Below are 24,595 nucleotides of genomic sequence, written 5' to 3'. Positions count from 1 at the left end.
AGTGAGCACTCCTTCATGCCTTTGATTAAGTACCTGCCTCCAGGTTCCCGCCTGGAGTTCTTACCCTGACTTCCTAATGACGGACTGTGATGTGGAAGTGTAAGCCAAACAAACTTTTTCTCCCCCTAAGTTGCTTGTGGTCATGGTGTTTCATTACAGCAACAGAAGCCCTAAGACCATATCTTCTGTCTGGGCATGAGGTTCTGGTTGCCTTGGTCCCTGACCTCTTTCTTGGCCATTGGGGTAGCAGGAGAAAAGAGAGGTCAGGGCTCTGCAGTAGTGGTGGCTACCTAGAGCTTCAGCTACTGATAAGCCTCTACCATGTATTCCAGTCTTGTGTCTCCCTAGCCACACACCTTCTCACTCCCCCTCAGGCCCCAGCGTGAGGTCTTCCTGTTGCCCCTGGTCTCAGGGTGCTTATCAGAGAGCCAGCTTACTCTCCCGCTAGTCCCCACTAGGAAGTCCCTTCCCTGCTTTCCAACGCCTGGCAGGAATAGTGGCAACCGCACTGTTCACAAGCTTCTTGGTCTTTGTCCCTAGAGTGCCGAACGTTCTTTCAGTAGACTCCCTTGGTGTGTGCTGCCTCTTGCCAGAATCATGAGTGTGACAACATCCATAGACATTTGGCCATGGATTCTAGCTCAGCTTCCTTACCAGGCCAGAGGTTTCTCTGCGAGTTTCTGCAAGTCATTGGGTTCTGTTCATGGTACACCTGTCCTCCCAATTCTGGTTCTTTAATCCCCACCATCACCTTTTGGTGGTTTAACCCTCTTCTCCATCTTACATGAACTGGAATCTTGCCTGAGGACACAGTCCCAGACAATCTTGGACAGTGGATTTGATGGTAGTCACTAATAACCAACAGGAACATGGCTTCCCACTCCCTGGGAGCCTCACCTCAGCCTTTGCCACCCCCCCTCCCCGGGCTTCTGGGGCTTTGTTTGTATCTATCTGTCCATTTTGTGCCTGGGCCTCAGCAAGTAAGGATCTAGGCAAAGAGCAAGGGGTGGAGGAGACATTTTCTCCCTCTGTCTGGGCTGGACCATTTGGGTCAGGCTTCTGCGCTCACATCTCTTGGTCTGGGAGACAACTAGGTCATAGCACTTTGCTCCTGTAATAATGAGTTCTCCATGCTTCCATGCTCCAAACTACACACACACCCAAGATCAGTGGCAAGGTGACCAGAGTTCCAGCCTCTGCCATGGTCCAATGTCAGTCATGGGAACAACTCTGGCTTTGGTTCCCTTTATGAGAAGGTCTATGTCCTATCTATTTCTTTAACCTTTTGAAATATGAGGTGTTCCAGGGCTTTCGGCACAGGTTCAAAGTCTTGGCTGCTTGAGGAAGGGGAGTCACAAGTTTAAGACCTGCCTGGGTAATTTATCAAGATCCTGTTTCAAAAGTTTAAAAGGATTAAAAAGAGGGTCAGTGATGTAAGTCTGTTGTCTGGAGTTCTATGCCTAGAACCCTCATAAGAAGCTGGATGTAGAGGTGCGCATCTGGATGCTCTGCACCCTTGGAGTGAGATGGGAGTGGAGACGGGAGAATTGAGTGGAAGCTCATGGGCCAGCTAGGCTGGAACACGCAGCATTTCAGGGACAAAAGAGACCCTGCCTCACTCAACAAGGCAGAAGGAGAAAATGGACTCCAGAAAATTCCCGGATGTCCAATGCACGTGTGTGTTTCTCTATCTATAAATAATTTTTTAATTAAAAAAGGTAAAAAAAAGTGTTGTAATATAGATTAGTGGTATAGTACCAACCTAGCATGTGTAGGGTCCTAGAGTCACCCAATAAAGGAAGGAAGTGAGAGAGCATTGGAGAAAGGGAGGGAGGAGAAAGGGAGGGAGGGATGGAGAAAGGGAGGGAGGGATGGAGAAAGGGAGGGAGGGATGGAGAAAGGGAGGGAGGATTGGAGAAAGGGAGGAGGGATGAAAAAAGGGAGGGAGGAGAAAGGGAGGGAGGGAGGAGAAAGGGAGGGAGGGAGGAGAAAGGGAGGGAGGGAGGAGAAAGGGAGGGAGGGATTGAGAAAGGGAGGGAGGGAGGAGAAAAAGAGGGAGGGATTGAGAAAGGGAGGGAGGAGAAAGGGAGGGAGGAGAAAGGGAGGGAGAAGAAAGGGAGGGAGGGAGGAGAAAGGGAGGGAGGAAGGAGAAAGGGAGGGAGGGATGGAGAAGGGGAGGAAGGGAGGAGAAAGCAAGGGAGGAGAAAGGGAGGGAGGAGAAAGGGAGGGAGGGATTGAGAAAGGGAGGGAGGGATTGAGAAAGGGAGGGAGGGATTGAGAAAGGGAGGGAGGAATTGAGAAAGGGAGGGAGGAGAGAGAGAGGGAGGAGAAAAGGTAAGAGAAGGGTAAGAGAGAGAGAAAACAAATGGCCAGTGTGTCCTGCTGCCTGTCGTGGGCCTTCTCTCACGGTGCCTCTTGAGTGGTCACCCCCAGTCCTCTTACCTCTGTGAGACCATGTTCTCCACCAGGGCAGCGACCTTTGTGTCTCTAGTGTTGCCTGGTGCCCAGCAGACGTTGACTGAGTAGAAGAATTCAGAAACCCCTTTGCCAGCTCAGCTGCCCAGATCGCTTGGGGACTCCATTCTGGCCCCAGCCTGAAACAAGACACTCAGGGTTTCCTTGGGGTGGGGGAAGTATTTCTGCCTCCAGGCCAGTTTGGGTTCCAGGCCCCCTTAAATGTCTTCAAGTCATTCGTGGGAGGCTAGTGGAGTCCTGGGGACAGTAGAGGGTTGCCTTTCTCCTGGGCCTCCTAATATTAACCTGGCGCTGGGCCCCGGCTCCCACATTGCCATGGGAGGCCCTGGATGGAGCCAGCAAACAGATCCATCTGGAAATAGAAAAATACTCCCAACACTGGCAGTTTTGTCTGGGCTTCCCCAGTGGGGTGTGGAATACGCCAATGAAAGGGGCTTTGAGGGCTAGCCTAGGCAGGCTTTGGAACCAGGGCCTGGGTGCCCCCAGCACCAGAAAGTACCTTCACCCAGGTCGCTGCAGACAATACATATGCAGGGAGAGGGTCTGTATTTGCTGGTCATGAGAGGAGCCCTACTTACCAGTGTCTTTTGCCTGCCTGAAAGTGGGTGAGCTCTCGAGAGAGCTGCTAGGTCTGCCATGACCACAACCCCTCTTATTGACAGTAGGGTAAGAAGACCTGGGCTCAGAATCAATATGATAAATATGCTTCTGTAGCCAGAGCCCTTAGCCCAGTTCCTGGGGTTAGAGATCGAACTGGTGAAACAGTAGCCACCAGGAGATGAGGCTGGCACAGGACTGTCGCCAACTCATTGGAAGACCTCCAGGGCCACCATTTTCCCATCTGGATAATGGATAGTGGACCACAGCCATGCATCCCTGTAGGCAGTTAGGTCTGTCTAGCTGCTGATGGTTCGTCCTAGGAGAGAGACGATGGGTGTGTCCTCTGGAACACCTGCAAATGAGCAGGGCCAGTTCCACGGGAGGATCAGGAGCACTGTTCGCTCCTCTGAGCTTGTAGCCAGCTTTCTAGGAGAGCCCCTAAGCACCACTGTTTCCACAAGTGATTCTGGAGGTTGGGCAAAAGGTAGTTGTTCCTAGAGTGGAGACAGACTTTGCCAGGGACTGAATCCCAGCGACTCCATCCCATGGCATTGGACATGGGAGTCCTTGTGTCTGCACTGTGTGCCTTATCCACATCTGAAGGTGTGACTTCTCTCTCCCTGGCAATTGTTTGAACCTCCTCGGAAGGCTGCAGGCAGGGTGTACCACACCCTCAAAAACACCTAGACCCCCAAATTCCCCCTCTACTGCTTTACATAGCGGGAAATCTCCAGGAGACACAGCGTCAGACTTCACCTCTGTGCTGATCCTACAAGAAAACTCCAGCCCAGTCTCGATAAGATCCCATCAAACCAATGATGTGTGTGTGTGTGTGTGTGTGTGTGTGTGTTTACACTGTCCACTGTGTGCTTCTTCCTTGTTCCCTACTGAGGCAAGGGGTCAGCCCTCCAAGTGACTTGGTCACTGAAGCCTTGAAGGAATTGAAAAGTTGAGCTGCCTGGGGTGAGCCCAGTGAGGAGCCACACGTCCTGGAGGGAGACAGGGAGGCAGAATCTCCTAGAGAGCAGGGAGAAAGCGAAAGTGCCAGAGCCTTAGCTAAGCGACTGTACCCCCAGACTGGGGGACCCAGTGTGCTAGTGTTCCAGTTCCAGCATGTTTCAAGACATGTCACCATGCCTTTGGACACAGAAACAGCTAAACATGAGCGCTCAGGAGCCAGCAGAGGGTCCGGAATGCAGAAGACCCCACGATCTTGGCACTTCTAGGGAATGGCGTGTAGCTGTGGTCAAGACTGAAGTTCCTGCCCCTCTGGTGAAGGTTAGCTCTAAGTTCCTGCTCCTCTGGCAAAGGTTAGCTCTAAGGTGGAGTTCCTGCTCCTCTGGCAAATGTTAGCTTTAAGGTGGAGTTCCTGCCCCTCTGGCAAAGGTTAGCTCTAAGGTAAAGTTCCTGCCCCTCTGGTGAAGGTTAGCTCTAAGGCGGAGTTCCTGCCCCTCTGGTGAAGATTAGCTCTAAGGTGGTGTCCTGCCACCTTCCAGGATGAACAGGTTTCCATCATTGAGGAGAAGTCAAGGCAGGAACTCAAGCAGCTAGTTACGTCACATCCACAGTGAGGACCGGAGAGAACGGGGCCCGTGCTGCCGGCATGTTTGTAAACAGCTAGCTCTCTTCATCTTTACACACAGGTCAGGGCTCAGTCCATGGAACAGTGCTGCCCACATTCACGTGACTCTTCCTCGGTCAATTAATAATCAACACAATCCTGCCCGGTCCGTCCATAAGCCTGCCTGATTGAGGTAATTCCCCGCTACAACTCTCTTCCCTAATGTTTTCAGGCTGCATCAAATTAACAGTTAACAACAACCAGCAGAGGTGGGGCTTGTCTGAAGGACAGGTTAACAGGCTGAGCCCATGAGTGAGGAAAGAAAGGAGAGCTGGGAGTGAGAACAATCCTCTCCCTCCACCCACAGGGCTCTCTCCTGCCTTGGCCTGAGGAGAAGCTGCAATGATGAGGTCCACGGGGGCAATACAGGGGCACCTGACTCAGTGCCTTGGCCGCTTTCTCATCCACAAAGGAACCTAGAGAAGGGAAGGTCTGTTTTGGCTCACAGTCTGAACACAGCACCTCGTGACAGGGAAGGCATGGCAGAGGGTTCTTGAGTCGGCTGGTCCTATTTCATCCACGGCCAGGAACCAGAAAGCAGAGAATACTGGTTCTCAGCTTGCTTTTCCCTCTCTTTCCCATCTGAGACCTTGGTCCATGGAGAATGGTGCTGCTTACATTAAGGTTGGTGCTTCCCATTTCAATTAACCTAACATAAAACTCCCTCACAGATTTGCCAAGAGGCTTCTCTGGGTCTCAAGGCTGTGAAGCTGACAGCGTGACATCATAGCTAGATAAGGTCGTTTGGGTACTGTGTTTGGTCACTGAAGATGAAAAAAGTTAGGAGTGGGCCTAGTGACAGTTCACTTTCTCTCACTGCATCGAATCAGAGTCCCCGGATACACGCTGTCTGGAAGAAATATGTCTGCTGCTTTCCTTGCCCTCTGCCCCATAAAAAGGGATAATGCCGGAGATGGGGCAAGAGCATGGGCACTAACAGCTGAAACTTCTTGCCCGGCCCTGACAAAGTTGGCTAGGTGGGAAGGATTAAGTGGAGGGCCAAATGAGGACATGGTCAGGAAAAGGTCAGAAGGCAAACTGGAAGCCGTGACTAGTGGAGCACTGCCCACCACAGACAGAGGAGCAGGGAGCCAGCCCCATGGGGCTGCTGGGGACCAAATTCCTGTCAGGTATGAATGTCCTCTTGTGCAAGGTCCTTGCCTGCCCTGAAGCGGACTGTGAAGTTGAAGGACCATGGAAATCTCAGTCTCTGAGGCATGGAATCATAGAAGCTCAGAGCCAGGCCCAGGTAGGGTTCCAGGAGCTCCAGGGCCTTCAGGTTCTCTCGAAAGAAGCCTAGCACTTGGAGTATAAAATTTTATGGCTTTGGTGATCTAGGAACCGGGGACTCAAACCTTGCACTTGGGCAACCCTTGCAGTAGTTCAAGTTTGATCAACTTCCTGGTGCAAGTATTCCTTTCTAGAAATTTCCAAAAACTAACAGTTTTCTTTAGATGGACAGCAATTATCACAAGGAAGACTGACCATAGTGGGTGGAGACAGAGCTCAGTGGTTAGACTGAAGCCCTGGCTAGAATCTCTAGCACTGCAGAAAGCCAGGCATGATGACGTAAGCTTTTAATTTCATCATTTGATAGGTGGAGAAAAGAGAATTAAAAGCTCAAGACCATCCTCACTAGATAACAAGTTTGAGTCCAGTCTTGCTACAAGCGAGTTTGTCTCAACAACAGACAGTCGCAGAACAATCGTGCTGGAGAGAAGGCTGGGTGACTAAAAGCTTGTGCCGTTCTTGCAGATGACCTGGGTTGGGTCCCAATAAGCACATGATGGTTCACAGTCATCTGTGACTCAAGTTGCAAGTGACCTGATGCCCTGTTCAGACCTCCTACAGATAAAATAAAATACATCTTTTTTTTTTTTCAAAGAGAAATAAAGGGCATAGGAGGGAAAGATGGTGGCTTTTGGGATCTAGAACAACAAACCCAACCTCATCCCTGCTGGTGATAATCACTGACATCTCTCCACTACTGCTTCTTTCTTTAAAACGTGAAATGGAGTTGTCTTCTTTCTGGAACGCCAAATGCACTTTTGGCAGTGATGCTCATGCTGTCAGGACTTCCTCTTCATAGCCCTGATAAATAGGTGCAGATGGTGACCTTGCTGTCTCTCCCCCTCAGCCTGCCTCTATAACCCTCAGCACCCTCCCTCATCTTCCCTTCCACGGCCTTGACCACCAAGGTCCCAGAAGGCAGCTAGCCGACCCGTGGAGGCTATACCACAAGCCCAAAGTCAACGGTGGTGTCTAGTGTGGTCCTCCCTGTAATCCCACCACCGCCTGAGGCTGGTGGCAAGAGTGTCAGCCTATCATTTAGGGGTGGATATGGGATGGCCAGGCCAGCTCTAACCCAGGGGTCCCTGGAGGACAGGAGTGACCCAGGACTTGGAGGATCAAAGTCATCCTCTATGCCCCTTTGGTGACCAGGAAGATAAAAATATTTACGAATGACTTTCCTTCCCCTGGGGACAGGCACACACAGAGCAAGGCTGTGTTTCGCTTCGTCGTGACTGCTCTGTCAGGATAGCAGGGCTGAGACAAACACAGGTTGTTTATAGGTCCACGAAGCCCAAGAGACTGGTGGTGGCAGACAGCTTCCCCTTTTTCTTAGGGACATGAGCCTCTGGAAGGGTGCCCAGAGGAACAAGGGTGGGTTTTTCTCCTCTGTTAGTTTAGTCCTTGGTGGCACTGAAGGCAATTTTCTTCCCTGAGAGATGAAGAGAATGTGTTTTGGTGAATAACATGCTTCCCATAATTTGCCTTTTGAAAGTGCAAGGAAATTTGCGTATGTGGCTGAAACCACCCGAACAGAGAACCTTCTGGAAAAGCCCTGCCTTCATTTCCCCACTGCATCAGCCTGTGAGGAGGGACTCAATAAACACTTGTTGATGGAATGAATGGGACATAGAAATCGCCAGCCAGAGCTGGGAGGAAGGCCCCACAGATATTCCCTGGGTCAAACTGCTCCGATTTCAAACAGGGAAACTGAGGCCCAGAGAGGAGGAAAGGAGCACATAGTTACTGGTCCCGCTATGGACTTCATGATGATGATGAGGAGGAAGATGGTATTGGGTGTGTGCCAATTTTCCAGGAGCTTTTTCTTCACCTGGGCTTCCCGAGAAATTGATGGCGTTGAAGGGGGAAGGTCAGAATTCTCCATGGTAGGGACCATATGGTGCAGCATGCCTGCCCAGCAAAAGTGCCCTTGTGAGCTCAGTGACTGACAGTGAGCTTTCCCCTGCCACACCACAGACTCCCTTACAACAAAGTCCCCCTCACTCTGGAAAGAGGGTCTTTTCTAAGCCCGAGTTTATTTTATCTATTTGTTTGGAATAAGATCTCATACAGCCTAGACTGTCTTCAAACTCTCTGGACCTTCTGATCCTTTGTCTTGACTTTCTGAGTGCTGAGAATACACGTCTGCACCAATGCACAGCTCATGCAGTGCTAGGACTCAGTCCACAGCTTCGTGCATGCTAGGCAGGCACTCCACCAGCTCGACTGGGTCTCTGATCAAACTTTATCACCGATGGCATCATCACTTGTTGCTGTGTTGAACACTTTAAAAATAAGTTCTTGTTATGTGGGCCAGGGTTGCCTCCAACTTGCAGCAATCCTCCTGCCTTAGCCCCTCTAGTGTTGTAACCACACTTAGCCTTTAAACTTGTTTATTTTGCATTTATATAAGGTATATACTGTGTGTGCATGTGTGCGGCACACACATAGGCATATGCAGGCACAAAGACCAGAATAGGATGTTGGGTACCTTCCTCTGTCACTCTCTGCTTGTTGGCTTGAGACAGACCTTTAATTTTCTATTTTGGTTAAGTTGTTGGCAAGCTTTTGGTATCTGCCTGTGTCTATTCACCCACCCCCAATGCTGTGTTATAGGTACATGCAGCCATACTGGCTTTCTATGTGTGTATTTGGGATTTGAACTCAGGTCTTCATGCTTACAAAGCAAATGGTCTTGCTCACTGAGCCGTCTCTCCAGCTCCTGAGCCCGAGGTTAACGCTGTTGGAAGTCAGGGAGCTTCAGCTCCCCTTCTGTAACTTGAGGTCTTATCCTCCCCATGTGCTCTGGTGACCTCAGGATTGGAGGAAAGTGACATTAAAGAATGCTTCTGAGTTCTCCTTGGAAGCTGTCAGGCAAGGAAGACCCAGTGCTGCTATTCTGACATGTCAGTGGGTTCCAGCCACCAGGGAGGCAGTACTCCTATCCAGCTGTGAGTCCAGCTGTGAGATAAAAATAGCCCCGGGGAAGATAAGAGGTGCCCAGTCTCCTCACAAGCAGCTCCCCCACACTGCAGCCCCTTCCACTGACTTCTGCTCTCTAATGTGGTGTCACAAAGGGACCTGACAGCCGAAGGAAATTCCTCTCCGTCCTGGGACTAGAGAATGGGCAAAATATCCCAAGCTCGGGCAGATGTTTTGGGAGCAGGGTCTCTTTCTCGCTATGCGGCTGCAGCACACTCACAGACGGCTCCTTTCTCTGCAGGGCCCTGTCCACAATGGGGACTGTTCATGTCTACTCTCCCCACACCGAGGCCGCCAGTCCTGTGTCTCTTATGATCAATGGGCTTTACAGATACTTTCAATTTCTTTCTCTGATTTAAGGGCACTCGTTTCAAATGCGGTTGGGGAAAGGCTTATAGTCCAAGGTGAGAAGAAATCATGGCACGTGCTCCAAGTTCACCTGTCCTCACTACTGGTGCCAGGCTAGGTCAGGGAAACCACACAGACACTCCCCTTCACTGTCACTCTGGTTTTGGCTGTTGTGGGAACCAGGATGGAAAGGGGGTACTTTTGGAAGCTCCTCATGTGTGGACAGGGGTGGTTCAGCTCTAAGGCTACAACATCAGATGGGTCTGGATTAGGATTTTGGTGACTGTTGGGAAATATGAATAAGCTAGTCATCTCTGTCTTTCCTGCATTGGCACAAACTGTCTGATACTCTTGCAGGGTGGGCACAAGGGGACACTGGAATCAATGTCTCAATATGACCAGGGATTGTGCCACATAGTCACAGACTCTCAGGCCATACTTAGTAAGCATTGGTCCAGACACATGAACAGGATGGATTATGCGTAAGTGGGGTCTGTAGGGGGAGGGTAAAACCTCAATCCCTGGAGGAGGCATTGAGACGATAGCTTAGTATAAACATTATAGTGTGACTGTCAAACGCTAGTATAAACTTGGACTTCATTAATAGAAGCACAGACAACACAAGAAGGAAGTGAATGAAGTCTTGCTCGAGTGTGTTAGACGCCACCTTAAACCCTTGAGCTCTGCTGTGGTCACTTGGCAGTCGCTGAAGTGAAGGATGATGGGAGTTAGGAAAGATGTGTCAGATGAGGAGGAGCTGGAAGACATGAGGATGCTGGACCTGAAGAAAGGATGGCTTGATGGCTTTCCAGGTGGTTCCGCCAAGGCGCCAGCCAGTCTTCTGTGACTTAGTTAGGGTTGTGGTTCTCCACAGTCACCCTGAAGGGGATTTGGTATGTGATGCTGGAGACGTGGCTGGAGGGCTCTCTGTCCAGCAGGCTTCGTGGATGGGAGGTAGAGGAGTGGAGGCCTTGGAGTGCCTTGCCTGGGGATGGGGAATGAGGAGCCATGACCATGGGGTGCTAACTGTAGCTGGTCATAGGGCTTTGGTGATCTACTGACACAGTTGCCTGAAAAATATTCGAACAGATTTGATATCAAGGGGGTGTCTGGTGAGGTCTTCAGTGAAGCCTGTATTCTCATGTTCTTCAGGTCCCTTTGGATTTTGAAATCCCATAATGACAAGATACTTGCAGACTCTGAGAAGTACAGCCTAGGCCCACCAAGTTCAAAGAGAGAGGACATGTTGAGCTATGACCAGTTGTCAAGTGAAGAAAACTTCAGGCGAATCTTCTATAATTATTCTCATGTGCCAGTGACTGGACTGTAGCCACTCATGGGCCAGAAGAAGAGTACTGTGGCGGGGGAGAGGGGGTCTTTATCTGCAGTGATGAACCCTGGGAGTTTGGGAGGGACGCAGTCTCCTTGAAGCATGAGCATTTGGGGATGATGTAGGCAAAGTCTGAATTCTGCTAGCTGGATGGAGTCATGCCTGCCCCTATTGCAAAGCCTTCTAGATGGCCGTCACCACCTCTACCTCTGTCCGGCTTCCCTGTTTCCCTGCCTTCCTGTCTCTTCTCCCTCCTATCCACCTCTGCCTTCCTTCTTAGCCTACATTTGCTGAGGGCCTAGGGGAGAAAAGGCACAGCTATCTGCCTTGAACAGAGACCATCAGAGGAGAGTGAGGCGGGCACACACCCAGTGTTCAGAGGTGGCTCGGTACTACAGGATGGGACCTGGTAAGGCGTGCCTGGGAGACTATAGCTCATGAAGTTAACCTAGCACAGTCTAGCCTGGGCAGGAGCAGCTCATCCCAGCTACACTGCTATGAAACTTCACACTTGGAGCCTGTGTGGGATAGCCAAAGGGCTGACCCAGCCAGAGCGCCCAGAATGCTGAAAGTGTATGGAAGGGCACTAACTCAGATTGGCCTTCTACATCTGGAGTCAAATATGGACAGCCCTGTTTCTCAGCCTAGCCGCACGAAATCACACTGCTCCATCTGTAATGCAAGGACACTGAGATGGAACAAGGCAGCCTGGGGCCCTCCCTCATCTGGAGCATACTGGTGCCAGTCTCGGGAGCGGAACCAGGGCACAGAGTGGGCTGCAGTGCTCACACACTAGGACTGTGTGCTGAGGAAAAGTTGTCATGCTAGACAGCAACCAGGACTTGCTGGGGCCAGGACCCCTTTACCCCGCCCAGCCGAATGATTGTCTCTGGAGTCTTTGCAGCTGGAGGCCGTGTCTTCAGAGACCAGTAGGCAAGACGACAGCCACATTCCAGGGATACTGCCTGAAGGAGCGTGGGGACAGTACTGCACGCGTCTCTCTCTCTGGCCTAGAGTTCAGCTCCTGTTGAAATATCATCTTAGCTATGGGGAAGTCAAGAGTGAGGCCAGAACTACGTGCTGATGAAGGAATTCTAGATCCGCAATGGGAGGCCACTCAGCCTTCTCCCAGCTGCTTTGCCTCCCAAGTCCTCCAAGGTCCTGCTAAGCTACAACTCTTCAGGGAGTTTGGAAGCCAGGCCTCTCTGAGGACAGGACAGCCCTCTCTGTCCCATCCTCCCTGGTTGCTGAAACTCAAAGCCTGACGACATAACATGGTGCCCTGTGCTCATCAGAGAAGAGGGTGGATTCGTACTCTGGCCATCGGTACACATCTGCTGATGGGACAGGAGCAGGTAACAGGGTGGTTATCTTGCTTTTCTTTCCATCCTTTCTTCCTAACATTTATTATACTTTCATTTTTATGTGTCCACGTGTGAGCACACTATTAACATAGTGCATATGCAGAGGTCTGAAGGTAAGTGGGTGGAGTTGGTTCTCTCCTTCCACTATGTGGGTCCTGGGGATTGAACTCAGATCCTCAGCCTTGGCCGCAGGCACCTTTACCCACTGAGCCATCTGAAAGCTGTCCCTTTGACCTTCCCTCTCTCCCTCAATTCATTCTTTTATCTCATTGTAATGGCCGAAAAGTCTGACCGTAGTAACTTACAAAAGGAAGTTATGGATTACTCTTTTGCTGTAGCCTTTCAGTAAACACAGTGACCAGGAAAGAAGGCTGGGGTAGATGGGAGAGCAGGAGATGAGGGCAGGAAAGCAGGGCAGGGGTGGGGAGAGATACATTCTGGCTTACAGTTTGGAGGCACACAGTCCACCATGGTGGAAAAGGTATGGTGTCAGATATGGCCCAGGGCCACAAGCTTCTGGTTCCACCACTAGGCAGTCAGAAAGCTCTCCTCAGAACTGGGACCTGGCTACAACCCTCAAAGCTGGACGCCAGAGCGACTCACTTTCTCCATCTTATCATGTCCCCGAATACCTCTTAGGGACCAAGTACCCGAAGGAGTCTGTGGGAGATTTCACACTCAGACCATAGCCGCCATCGGCTGAGCATTTGTGGAGCACTTCCTAGGCCCCAGGCATCGAGTTTTCATCAAAGGGAGGCAGTACAACCCCCTGCAGGGATGCAGCTGGGCCCCCCCCCCCCCCGTGCTTAGTGACCAGTGACCAGTTCAGAACCTGGCACACCAGCCATTTACATATTGGCTGAGGGCCCCAGAACAAATGACTTTGATTATCAGACCTGCATTTTGTGTCCATCCCCATACTACTGATTGAATGGGGTCCAGATAAGCAGACAAGAACTGTTGGTGTATCCCATGGTACACAGGGTTAGGAGGACTGGGAGCTAACGTGAGGACCCTGCTTTTCCTCCTAATTCAACATGGTGAGAGTAAGGGGAGCCTGCTTTTCTGTCTTCTCCTTGCTGGCCTCCTTTCTCAAGTCAAGAGCACCCCAAGAATAAGAGGCATGTTTGGTGCACTGTGGGTCCTTAGAAAAGTTTGGCCCGTAAGCTAATGTGGTAGAGGCATGAATGGTTCGTAGTCTCACCTCTGTGGTTTCTCCATAGGCATTTAGTGAGTGCCTACTGTATGCTCACCATGGACACTGTCAAGACCCATAGTTTCCTTCAAGCCCAGTGAGCTATAGATCTAGTCCTTGAGAGTCCCTCATCTTCTGCCTTATTCCTGACATGCCTATACAGGCTTACCAGTCAGTTCACCCATCTCCAGGCTTGTGACCTCACAGATGCCGCCCGAGGGCTGACTGTGAGCTTTGTCCTCCCAGCATTGTCAGCACCCCGTAGTTTATCCCTGGTCACTGCTGCATGTCATAAACCTGTGTGGCAGAGAAGCGGGAAGGAGGATCCCTTCTCTGCTACCTTTGTACATTGTCCTTGTCTCTTCCTTCCAGCTGACCGTGACTCCCAGAAGCCTCCAGGTCTCGCGCCTTTCTTATCACCTTTTACTGAACTAACGAATTTAGCAGCAGCTCTCCCTACCCAAGTGCAGAAGATTCTTGGAGTGACTGAGTTCCATCACCTACAGTCTGGATGGGGAGGATAAAACATGGATAAACTCATTTCAACCCTTTTGGGTTTCTGGCAGTTCCCCATGTGTTTTAGGGACTGTCTGGTCCTTGACAGGAATGTTACTTTTAAAGACCATCGGAGGAGCCAGGCAGTGGTGGTGCATGTCTTTAATCCCAGCACTGGTGAGGCAAAAACTCTGTCTCAGGGGGTAAAAAAAACAAGAAAAGAAAAAAAAAAGAAAGAAAGAACATGGGGCATATTTCGAAAGAGGTTTTTGCCACCACTGGCCGGCTGTTTACTTTTGAGGACGTGTACCTGTGTCCTCACAAGGGGGAGACCTGGAGACTTTCTTTCCCTAACTCGCCACACCCACCCTTCCACACCTTTATCCAGCCCACCCTCTAGTCCTATGATTTTCCCATGGGAGACACCCTTCTCCACAGCTGTAGTGTACCTACCATCGTTCAGGATCTTAAAGCCGCCTCCTCCTAGGTGTATTCCTGGGTTTCTAGCCATTCTCTAAGTCAATCAGCCTGACAGTGCAATTGATTCCATGTGTCCCTCCTTGAAAGTCCCTGTCAAGGCCTTTGCGCCATGGTGGGAGTACTGATGACGTAAGTGGTTCGCTGGGATTTCTGTCTATGTTACAGTTTATCTGTGTTCAGAGCCATGTCCTTAGCTCTTAACAGGAGCCCACCTCCCCTGGGGCAGAGGTTTACATTTTGCACACTGCATACTGCAGGGGCCTTCTTGTGTTGGCCATGTTTGGAGTGCCAATCATGTCCCAGATTCCAGGCTGGTTGTGGGAACACACAGGCAACTGGGCAGTGACAGCACCGTTCGGTAGAAGTGGAGCGGCTACATTTGAATAGAGGTGTTCAACAGCCATGAGGAAGAGAGAAGCCTGGGTAGCAGCGACACAGGTTTTGAAGTGGCCAGGAGGGTTGGGGGGTGTCTCAGGGCAGGAGATGAAGTGGGGGAGTCTAACAAGGGTCTGTTAGGAGGAGGAAGGGCTGTGGATTGCATCACCATTCAGAAGGGCAGAGGACAAGAGCCTGGTACCGAGTGCAGTGGCCCCTGCACCACTTACCAGCTTAGTCAACCTTCTTTTCAATGTAGCTAATTGCACATCTTCCCATAATGCAGTGGCTCTCGGCCGGGATAGAGTGTGGGCTAGTAAAGATGCAAAATATTACCGGTTGCCAAATCCCTCAGACATGGAGATAAATATCTGAGTGTCAATCTCGCTAAGTAGTTGAGATACCTAACACTTAAATTCAATACTTTAAAAAGTCTCTGAGGCAAAAAAAAAAAAAGAAAAGAAAAGAAAAGAAAAGAAAAAGAAAAAGAAAAGAAAAGAAAAAAAGAAGAAAAAAGCACCATGAACAAAATACCAAAAAAATGTAAATAAAGACAGGATGTGCCTGGCACAGAGCATGCAGCTCAAAAACACACGGGGGCAGGGATTGGACAGGGAGTGCTTTACCTCCAAAACTGAACTTCGGAAAACTCAAGGAAGCCCCGAGGCCCTTTTTCTAGAAGAAAGCACAATTTGTGCTGCCTAGAGGTGCTCTTGCAAAGGAAGGTGTAGCACTCGGAGTGGACCCAGGGGTGTGCGGGGGCCCCCGGAGGCCGTGGGCGCTCTGCCCCCTGCAGGATGCCGTGCACAGCTCGGTGGCGCCCTCCGCCCCACCCCCTCTCCCCCTTCGACTTGGGACTTTTCCGAAAGTTTGCTGAAACCAGACACCTTGCTTGACCGTGCCCGCGTGCAGCCTGCGGTTTAAAAGGCTGCCTTCAGCGCCCCTTCCCCGCCCCCCAGCGGAGACTTCAAAAGGGCCGGCGCCCGCGCCGCGCCGCGCCGCGGCACCTATGAGCCACCCCCTGAACCCGGAGCTTGCGCCGGAGCCTGAACACGCGGAGTGGCCACGGGTGCAGCGCAGGGGGACCGGGCCGGTGGCGCAGGCCCGCGCTCCCATGTCCCGTCCGGCGCCGCTGCGCCCCTCGCGCCTTTAGGGAAGGGGACTGCAACCCCGCCCCCGTGCCCGGGGCTGCGGGGACCCATGACTACAGATGCCGTTAGGCACCCGAAGAACCGACCGGCCAGCGTCACACTTAGGGATTCAGTAAGTGCCCGGGGACTCCTGGAGCGCTGGGCATTCAGAGTGCGCAAAGGTGCATGCTTGTGCCAGGGTGGGCGCAAGTCTTGTGTGCATGCCCCGTGGTTGCTGTTCGCAGAGGATTGTGTGCAAGGGGGAGTGTGTACTCGGGGACCTTCATGGACTGTGTGGACATGGGAGCGTGTTCCTTGTGCATGTACTTTCGTGCAATATGAGTACTCTCGTGGCTGCCTCTGCGAGCTTAGCGTCTGAGCAGAATCCAGACATCTGAGAGAGGTTCGCGGGAGCTCAGATAATTGCGTGGCTGTGTCTGCATGAGAATGAGTGTGAGTGTTTGGAGTGTGCCTGTGGGAGGGAGCGTGTGCGCACGCTCACCAGTCAGTATGAATCGCTTTATAGAGGCTAAAAGCCTCAGGACTAAGTTGTGGTTGTGAGTTTGTGAGAATCTCCCTGGGTGTCCTAGTGTGTCGCATGGAATACCGGGGAGTCTCTGGTAGGCTGTAGGAGTGAAGGTGCAGGAAGGCATCCACGCGCTCACCCGCAGCGTTCTTCCTGGAGCTCTGAATCTAGGGTGCGACCTTTCTGCTAACAGTTGAGAGTTAAGGTGGATGCCAGTTGTGGAAATGTAGATGCCAAGTCAAAGTCCCAGCTGTGTTCCTGGAACTCTGGGATCCTTTTAAGAATAGTTGTTCTCATTGTCCCCCACCAACCGTCAGGGAGGAACCTTAGTGTCATAAATCATACGTTCCCAACCTCATTTGTGATGGATCTCTGAACAACCTGGAGCAGCCCCCTTTTCACTTGTCTGTTTTGAGATCTTTAACTAGGAGGAGCGGGGAGCATGTCCCCCTTGGATGTATGGTTGGTCGCGCTAGGCGACCGAGGCTGCATCCCTTGCTGCGTCCGGCAGGGGGCAGCAGGTGGCAGCAGAGGGCGGCGGGAGCGGGGAGGAGAAGAAGGTGGAGAGCAGCGGCAGACCGAGACTTTAAATCGCCTTCATTTCCCCCAAATCCTTCCTTTTCCTCTCCTCCCCCAGGCCGGCGGGGAGGCTGCTTCCACCGCCCTCCGCGTGCGCTCGCCCGGCCTTGCTCTGCCTCCAGGGACCGCTAGCGGCCCACCTCCAAAGTTTGATTCTCTCTCTCTCTCTCTCTCTCTCTCGCTCGCTCGCTCGCTCGCTCGCTCTCTCACTCTCTGCCTTTTCTTGCTTCTTCCTTTTCGGTGGAAGCAGAAAAAGAGCGAGGCAGGGGCAAGCGCGGCTCTGGGACTCCTGGGATCATGGGCCTGGCGCGGGCTCCGGCGGAGCTGAGGCCGTGCTGCTCGCCTGCTCCGGCGCCTCTGGGCGCAGGGCTGCGCTGGGGGTGCGCGGGCAGCGCGCTCTGAGCCGGCCTGGCGCGGCGCGACGGGGGGCTGGCGGCCCCATGGGGCGCGCCCACACTTGCCCCCCGGGCTCGGGAGTATGAAGTAGGGGCCTGCCATGGGCACGGGATCGGCACGGGGGTCCCGAGGCACAGTGGCGGCAGGACACTGGAGGTGAGTACTATCCCAGAGATGTCCCTGACCCAGCTTCCTGCGCCTCGGATGAGCACGGGAGTCTGGGGTTCCCCTCCACGCCAGACGCTTGCGCTCGCAGAGGAACGTCAGCTTCCTGTAGCTTCCTGCAGGAAGGCCAAGGGTTAACAGGGGCTGCGCCCCCAGATCGAGCTACGCGGTGCTGTTAGGGCCAGAGCCAGCAAAGGAGGGTCTGTGCAGAGCCAGACTGGCGATCCAAAGAAGGCTAGAGGCGGCACTCAGAGTGGCGGGCCGGACAGGGGATGGGGCAGAAGAAGAGAGTCTGGTGTGTCTGCAGGTCTCGAGCTTGCACGCCTCCGGTTCCACTGCCCCGTGAGTCAAGTTTGTAGGTCTCCAGGTCCGGGCGTTTGCTCTTTGCTCATTCTTTGTGGTTCTGCAAGCCCCTCCTTTCCTAACCTCTCTGCCTGTGAATGTGTCTGCCTGGGTCTGAGTGCCTCAGACTTTCCCAGTTTCTCCTGAGAAGCCCGCAGTTCCTGTCCCTCTCCCGAGTAAGTGAGGAGTGAGAGCCAGCTTGTGGGAGCGGAAAGGCCCTGGGAGATCACCAAGTCCAACCTCCTTGTACAGATCAGGGAACCGCGGCCAGAGAGGGGCTGGGAATCTCCAGGGCGGGGCCGCATACAGCTGGCACCCCGCGGCTGGGATTCCCAGCTTGTGCAGAAGTTGTAAGAGAATGAGGGATCCAGTCACTGCGTGTGGGTGTGTGTGCGAGAACGCGGTCCAGAGAGGCCCTGTGGACTGCAGCGCAGGCACAGGGCTTGTCCTTTCATCCGGCGGGGCTCTAGGGCTCCCAGGAGAGCCTGGCTGGGCTTGTAGCACCGCCCACCGGCTCAAGAAACACCCCTCTGAGCTGAAGCCAGGGGGATGAGGCCACCCTTCTTTTCATGCCTTGGAAAAAGCTGGCTGTTTGAGATTCCCCCACTCTCCCACCACACACAGTTACATACACAGCGCACCATGACTCATTTTCTCCGGGAGACCCTGTGCCAGGGCAGATGCCAGCGGACAGTGTGGTGGTGCCAGGGAGCACCCACTCCACAATGAGGCTTTAGCAAGCCTTCTAGCTTTGCGACCCCCGGCTCTGCTCCTTGCTTCTGCATTGGGAAGTCCTCCCTCCTGTTCATCCATTCAACCTGCTGCTCCTCAGTAGGCTTTGGCCTCTGGGACCTTCCCTGAGGAGGCCTATCCTCCATACCTTCCCCTGTCTCTGCTTGCATCCAGCACACGCCCCTGATTCCTTGTTGGCAGTTTCTTCCTCTGATCTCAGTGCCTAGGACCTTCCAGACGTCCCCATAGCCTGCCCTGGTCTGGCATGCAGAGGATCCTGTTCACTGGCAGTCATGAATGGCAAGGAAACAGTCCTGGGCTCACTTCAATGGAAAGCAGGCTTTGGGGTAGAACATAGGAACCTAGCAACAAGCAGTTTGAGTTCGAGTTCTGTATGCTATGCTGTGTGTGTGACCCGACCTTCCACCTCTATGCTCCCCATTTCCACATCCACAAGGTGAGCACCAACCCTCCCCGCTGGCAAGGCTTTGTGAGAGTTAAAGAAGTTTGCTCAGAAAGGGCCCTGGACCTGGCCTGGCATAGAGTAAGCGCTCAGAAAGCCACAGCTGTTATTTGTATCTGTGCTCACTACTTTGTGAATGGGTGTGTGAGTCAATGGGAAAGTTCTGGATGTATCCTGTCCAGACAGATGACTCTGTGTGTGTGTGTGTATGTGTGTGTGCGTGTGTGTGTGTATGTGTGTGCATGTATGTGTGTGTATGTGTATGTGTGTGTATTGTGTATGTGTGTGTGTGTGCATGTATGTGTGTATGTGTGTGTATTGTGTATGTGTGTGTGTATGTGTGTGTTGTGTTCCCATGGAGAAGGACTTCGGGTGTGGCTGTCTTGGGCACGTAGGGTCTGATGAGGCCAGAGAAGCAGGTGAGACAGGGACAGACTAATGTCCTTCCCAGCCAGCCCTGGCACTGCTCAGTCCATGGTAGAACAGCTGGACGCAGCAGCCACAGGACTGCCTGCCTTAAGGGTTCCTATGCTCTGGGCTTGAGGACCTCGGAGCTCTGTGAATGTAGAAGCTGGGAGGGACTTCTGATTCGTCAGTGTTTCCAGGATACAGGTATGGAGGGAAAGCCATCCAAACAGAAGGCAGCTTCTGGCCAGTCTCTGACCAGGAATGGCCTTGTGTGGTGAACTAGTCGCCTGGCCTCTTGCAGAGGACAGGAGCCGCTGGCTACTCCCTGGAGGGTTGCGTGTTCAGGCTGTGTGTCCTCAGCTCCCTCCTTTGTAGCTGGTATCTGGGATGCCTGCTGCCCTTTCTGGGAGTGGACCTCATGCACTGATCGTCTGTATACTAGGGAACTCCTTTGTGTCCAGACCAAGGCCGGTGGAGCTGTAATGAAAACAGAAGTCAGGGAGAACAAAGCCATGAGCCAGCGCAGCCACCAGCATTATTAACAGTAGCCTAAACAGCCCTGGAACGGGAGCCACACTCCGGGCCTCCTCCCTTCCGCGGCCAACTTTCCAGGCTGGAGCTTACTCACATAGATGGCTCCGGGGCTCCAGGCTGCTTCTCTGTTCCCTGCTGAGATCTCTAAAAGATCCTACTTTCTCCTCTAGGGAAAACAAGTAAGACATTGGTCCATTGGAGGGAGAGTTGACTGGTTGTGTGGCTTTGGGCAAGTCCTCTCTCTCAGCTCTTGTTGCCCATCTCTTCAGAATGATGATTAAGGACAGACTCTGGTCCCTAGAGATTGTCAAGACTCTCTTCTCAGTGGGATATGATGAAGTTTAAGCCTCCAATGTGCACAAAAACCCAACCCAAAGGCAAGCTGCATTTTTGATAGTCTTCTGCGGCTTTGCCTTAGGCAGCTGAGTAGCAGAAGAAGCCTCAATTCATCGCCTGTATCATCATTGAGAACTTAATATAGTGCCCTCTAATCTACCCTCTAGAGTGTCCATACTACAGCCAGAGATGACCTCGGAGGACACATGTGGCTCTTGTGCCTTCTCTCACTCACCTGGTGACCCAACATCCAAGACGGTTGTATGTGATACAGCATTGGTAGACTTAAGGAGTGAGGAGAGGTGCCAGGGGTTGGGTGCTCAGTTTCTTGTCCACAGGACTTCTGGGAGCTTTTGGGATCCAGGCTTGCTGGGGAAGCCATCTAAGCTTGGGTAAAGGGGTTGGCTGTGCCCAAGACTTCCTGGCTACTATTTTTCTAGAGTACTTCTCTGAATGGCGGTGTATTTGGGGATATACATAAGGTGCCTTTGGAGGGAAGCACATGCCCCATCTGGTGTGCAGGCTTCTCTGTCCAATAAAACTAAGTAGCCTGTTCCCAGTTTCCAGGGCCACGAGGATGCCCGTGTCTTTTGAAAGCCAACCATGACGGGAAGACTCCATATCCTTTGCAGAGACCCAGGAAAGAGGAGAGCTCCTAGCAATGACAGCAGACTGGAAAGGGCAAGGGGGGACCTGGAAGAAGGCAGAGCCGTGGAGGGGAATTTTGGGAACATGCTTTCAAGTCCAGAGTCTTGCTACACCACGTGGTCCCCATGCACCATGCAGGCATACGTGGCTCCTTTACTGCTGCCCATGCTCAGGCCTGCTGGACGAGGCACCAAGAGCCTATGTCAGCATCCCAGGGCCCTTTCACCCAGTCAGCTGTAGACTGCAAGAGACCGAAAACTTATTCCAACCTGATTTTAACAAGGGGCCAGTGGTCATTCCCCTTTGAAAAACTTCAAGAAAGATCGGTGTAGGGGTGGTGGCATTAGCACCCATGACTGTTCCCTTGCTGCCATCCTCGTGTGGTCATGGACCTCCTCACCTCTCACACGCCAAGTGGCCAGCAGCATCTCTGAATTGTGTCCTCATTCAAAAGCAGGCGGAGGCCAGTAGTAAACTCTTTCTATTCATTTCAATATTTTCCCCGGAGTGGGTGATAGCTATCCGCTTACATCTCATTGGCTATGTCTGAGTCATGTATATATGTAAAGCAGTCACTGGCATGATCTGTATCCATCCAGTGTCCTCTGAACTCCGTGAGTGGGCAAACCCAGGTGGGGTGCCACACAGCGCTTGCCATTGATTCAAGCTCCTACTACGTGTGAAAGTAGGGGACCTGGCAGGGAATGAGCCAAGGGTTGCCGGCAGAATCCCTGGGTTTCCTGTATTGCCCTGATCCCCAGGAGCACACCAGCTTGATTTTACTCTTGGAAGAGGAACCTGGCCAGTCTGCCCCAGACAGAGCCTTTCCCGCTCCCCAGCCACCCAGCTCGGCTTCCAGCCACCATCTCAGCCATCTCTGGCCACATGCCCCAGCCTCCTCGCTGCCCTCCTGGGGATCAGATGCCCTGAGTAGCTTGGGTGTCCTAGCGACTGCTCCCACAGGAAGGTGACATATGATCCTCACCTCTTCCCATGATGGCAGTAGCTACTGACTTTCCGCACGCAGCAGTGGGGTGGATGCAATTGATAAGGGAGGGCTTCCCTGGCTGGGCCATGTCAGCTCTTCAAGGCATCTGGCCTGCAAGAGAGGGTGTGTCAGTCCACACTGCAGACTGAGGAGCTCAGGAAGGCTGAGTGACCCATTTGGAGTCACACAGCCTGGAAGGCACAGGGAACCAGGTTTGCACCTGGAGGCTCCTTGCTTGACTCTGCCCCCATTCTCCAATCCCTGTTTTCCTCTCTCAGCCGCTGACTGAGCCGTGAGAAGGGGTCTTCTCTTTCCCCGGTCTTCTATTTTCCATCTGCCTTTCAGCCGTGGCTCTGTTATCCGTAGCCTGGGGCCTGAAGAAGCCTGTCTTGATCTTTTGAGGCTATAACGCAGATGAATAGACTGGAGGGCTGGACACTAGACCTCCCAGCATTTAACACAGGGCTTTAGACCCTGCTGTAAAGAGCAAAACTGTGTTGCTAGCTTGTTGGGGTGCTGGGGCCTGTGAGCATCCTGGGAGCGAGAGTCAGTCTGATTGGTCCTTGAAGGCTGTACCAGAATGGGAGGGAACTGGCGCCCTAGCCGGATCTGAGTGTGAGGGCGGAAGCTGATGCCCTGTGCATTTGTGTCTGCCTGTCTCCAGGGGATTTCTCTTCGCCTGGATCTTGGTCTCATTTGCCTCTCACCTGGCCTCCACCCAAGGAGCTCCTGAAGGTAATTCTCTCTTTTCTTTGTCCAGTGGGAGACAAAAGGAGGGCGGAAGAGAACTCGAGAACGTGGGTAGCAGACATCCACACCGCTAGCTGGACTGTAGAGGCTCAGTTTTCCCATCCAGAGAATGGAGCCAACCACGGGCCCAGTTCCCTGGGGTCTGTGAGGGGCTGGAAGGGTTGCATGCAAGACCGTTTCAGTGTTCCCCGGAGTCCAATCTGAGCGCCTTCTTTGGTTCAGTCTGCTGGGTATCGTAAGAGCCACCTCTAGGGAACATGGAGGCTGTCCCCGAAGAGCTGTCCAGTTATCTACGGGCTAGCCTCTCCGCTGCCCATGGAAATTCAGACCTTTCCCATATCCGTGCCAAGCGGACATAATGCCTCTTAAATTAACTGCCTTTCCCTCCTCCCTGACTGCCATGTTCAAGAGTCCCCATATCCTGACTTGGCCAGTGGGTAGGAATTGTACCCCTGGGAGGTAAGGGCCATGCCCGGAAGGGACTTCGCTGCCCAGCAACATTTGTTCATGTGTCATATTTTCCGAGCTCGTGGAACAGCTGTCCAGAGTCCTGAGTCAGGCAGGGGGTGGGAGCGACCGGAGCTTACTGAGCCAGGTTTATGTAATAAAGGGATCTTGCTGGAGCCAGCTGGCCGGCCTGTGCACCCTGGCTCAGGCGCTCAGTTCGGTCCTGTCCCTTGTCTTTTCCTCCCACTGGGAGTCAGGATGGGGCTGTGCTTTGCCCCCTGGCCGACTGAGTAGTTTCAGAACAGTGTGGGAGGGTGCCTGAGAACTGAGACCCTGAGCTTGGGTCCCAGGTCCCAGCCCCAGCTGCGAGCTGCACAGCACCCTGGGTAAGCCTCATCCTGCTAGCACCATCTGCCATGCCATCCTGGCACTTGAGAAAGAGACAGGAAGCTCCCAAGTTCCAGGCTTGTCTGAGCCACATAATGAGATCTGTCTCTAAAAAGAGAGGATTATTCGATGCCTTGCATGTATTGAGTGCCCGTCTCCAAGATGACCGAGAGAAACAGATATGCTTGCATGGGAAGCAAGTTCAGTTTTGTTCTTGTCAGCTGTGATTTTGTGCATCTGAAAGGTCAGGAAGCACCACCTTCTACTGTGGCTGGAAACTTCCGGACTCACAGTTGGTGCTTTAGTGGCTTCAGAGTTCCCAAGAAGCTGGGTGATCATCAGGCTTGAAGGTCCAATCTGATGGCTATCCTGGACAGCTGTGTCTCCTCTGAGGTGGCTGGAGGCCTGGCATGTAGAGAAGGATGTGGGGGTGTGCCAAGAGCTGGCCCGAGGAATACCCTTGCACTGTGGGGTGTGTAGGTGACTTCCCTCCCCAGCCAAGTGGCTCCTCCCACTTGAAGTTGCTTATAGTGAATAGTATTTCATGTTAAGACAATCTCAGTGGCTAAAACTAGTAAGAGCTGCTAAGAAAATCATAGGCAGTATTTTGTTTTAGCCAAGTACTGAGGACTGACTGGTGTGAGCAAGAATAGGATGCCCTTGGGTTCTACAGAAGAGAGGCTTGGTCTAAGTCATCGTGAAGTTGCAGGGACAGGACCCTTGGGTGCAGAGTCCTTATGACACTGGGAGCCTGCTGTGCTGTCTGAAGGCCGAGTATCAGGAAGAGACTCTGGAGGGCTGGAGTGAGGATGGCAGTGCAGGTTCTCCTCGTTGTCCCAGACTTTGGTCCATCCATCTCTGCACATCTGGACATGTATCTGTGTTTTTCTCTCCATCCACCCACCCACCCATCCATCCATCCGTCTATGCACATCTGGACATGCATCTGTGTCTTTCTCTCCATCCATCTATCCATCCATCCATCCATCCATCCATCCATCCATCCATCCATCCATCCATCTCTGCACATCTGGACATGTATCTGTGTCTTTCTCTCTACCCATCCACCCATCCATCCATCCATCTCTGCACATCTGGACATGTATCTGTGTCTTTCTCTCCATCCACCCATCCATCCATCCGTCTATGCACATCTGGACATGCATCTGTGTCTTTCTCTCCATCCATCTATCCATCCATCCATCCATC

The 24,595-nt window shown here is 52.6% G+C and overlaps 1 protein-coding gene across 7 annotated transcripts in view; it reads left to right on the top strand.

The window, feature by feature from the left end:
• Window positions 1-16,762: 16,762 nt before the first annotated feature.
• The window catches only part of Col27a1 (collagen type XXVII alpha 1 chain), a 118,120-nt gene continuing 110,287 nt past the window's right edge, over window positions 16,763-24,595 (top strand). For all 7 annotated transcript variants that reach the window (XR_009057966.1, XR_009057967.1, XM_057783559.1 and 4 more), the window contains exons 1-2: window positions 16,763-17,342; window positions 22,467-22,537. Coding sequence is in view for 5 of the 7 variants with exons in the window: in XM_057783559.1 (XP_057639542.1) it covers window positions 17,287-17,342; window positions 22,467-22,537 (127 nt within the window). In the remaining 2 variants the exon portion in view is untranslated. The remainder of the gene's footprint in view (window positions 17,343-22,466; window positions 22,538-24,595) is intronic.

This window comes from Chionomys nivalis, chromosome 11 (genome assembly GCF_950005125.1).
Source record: "Chionomys nivalis chromosome 11, mChiNiv1.1, whole genome shotgun sequence".
NCBI classification, from domain to species: domain Eukaryota; kingdom Metazoa; phylum Chordata; class Mammalia; order Rodentia; family Cricetidae; genus Chionomys; species Chionomys nivalis.
Note: the sequence above shows the minus strand (reverse complement) of the source record. Positions and strands in the feature narration are given on the sequence as shown.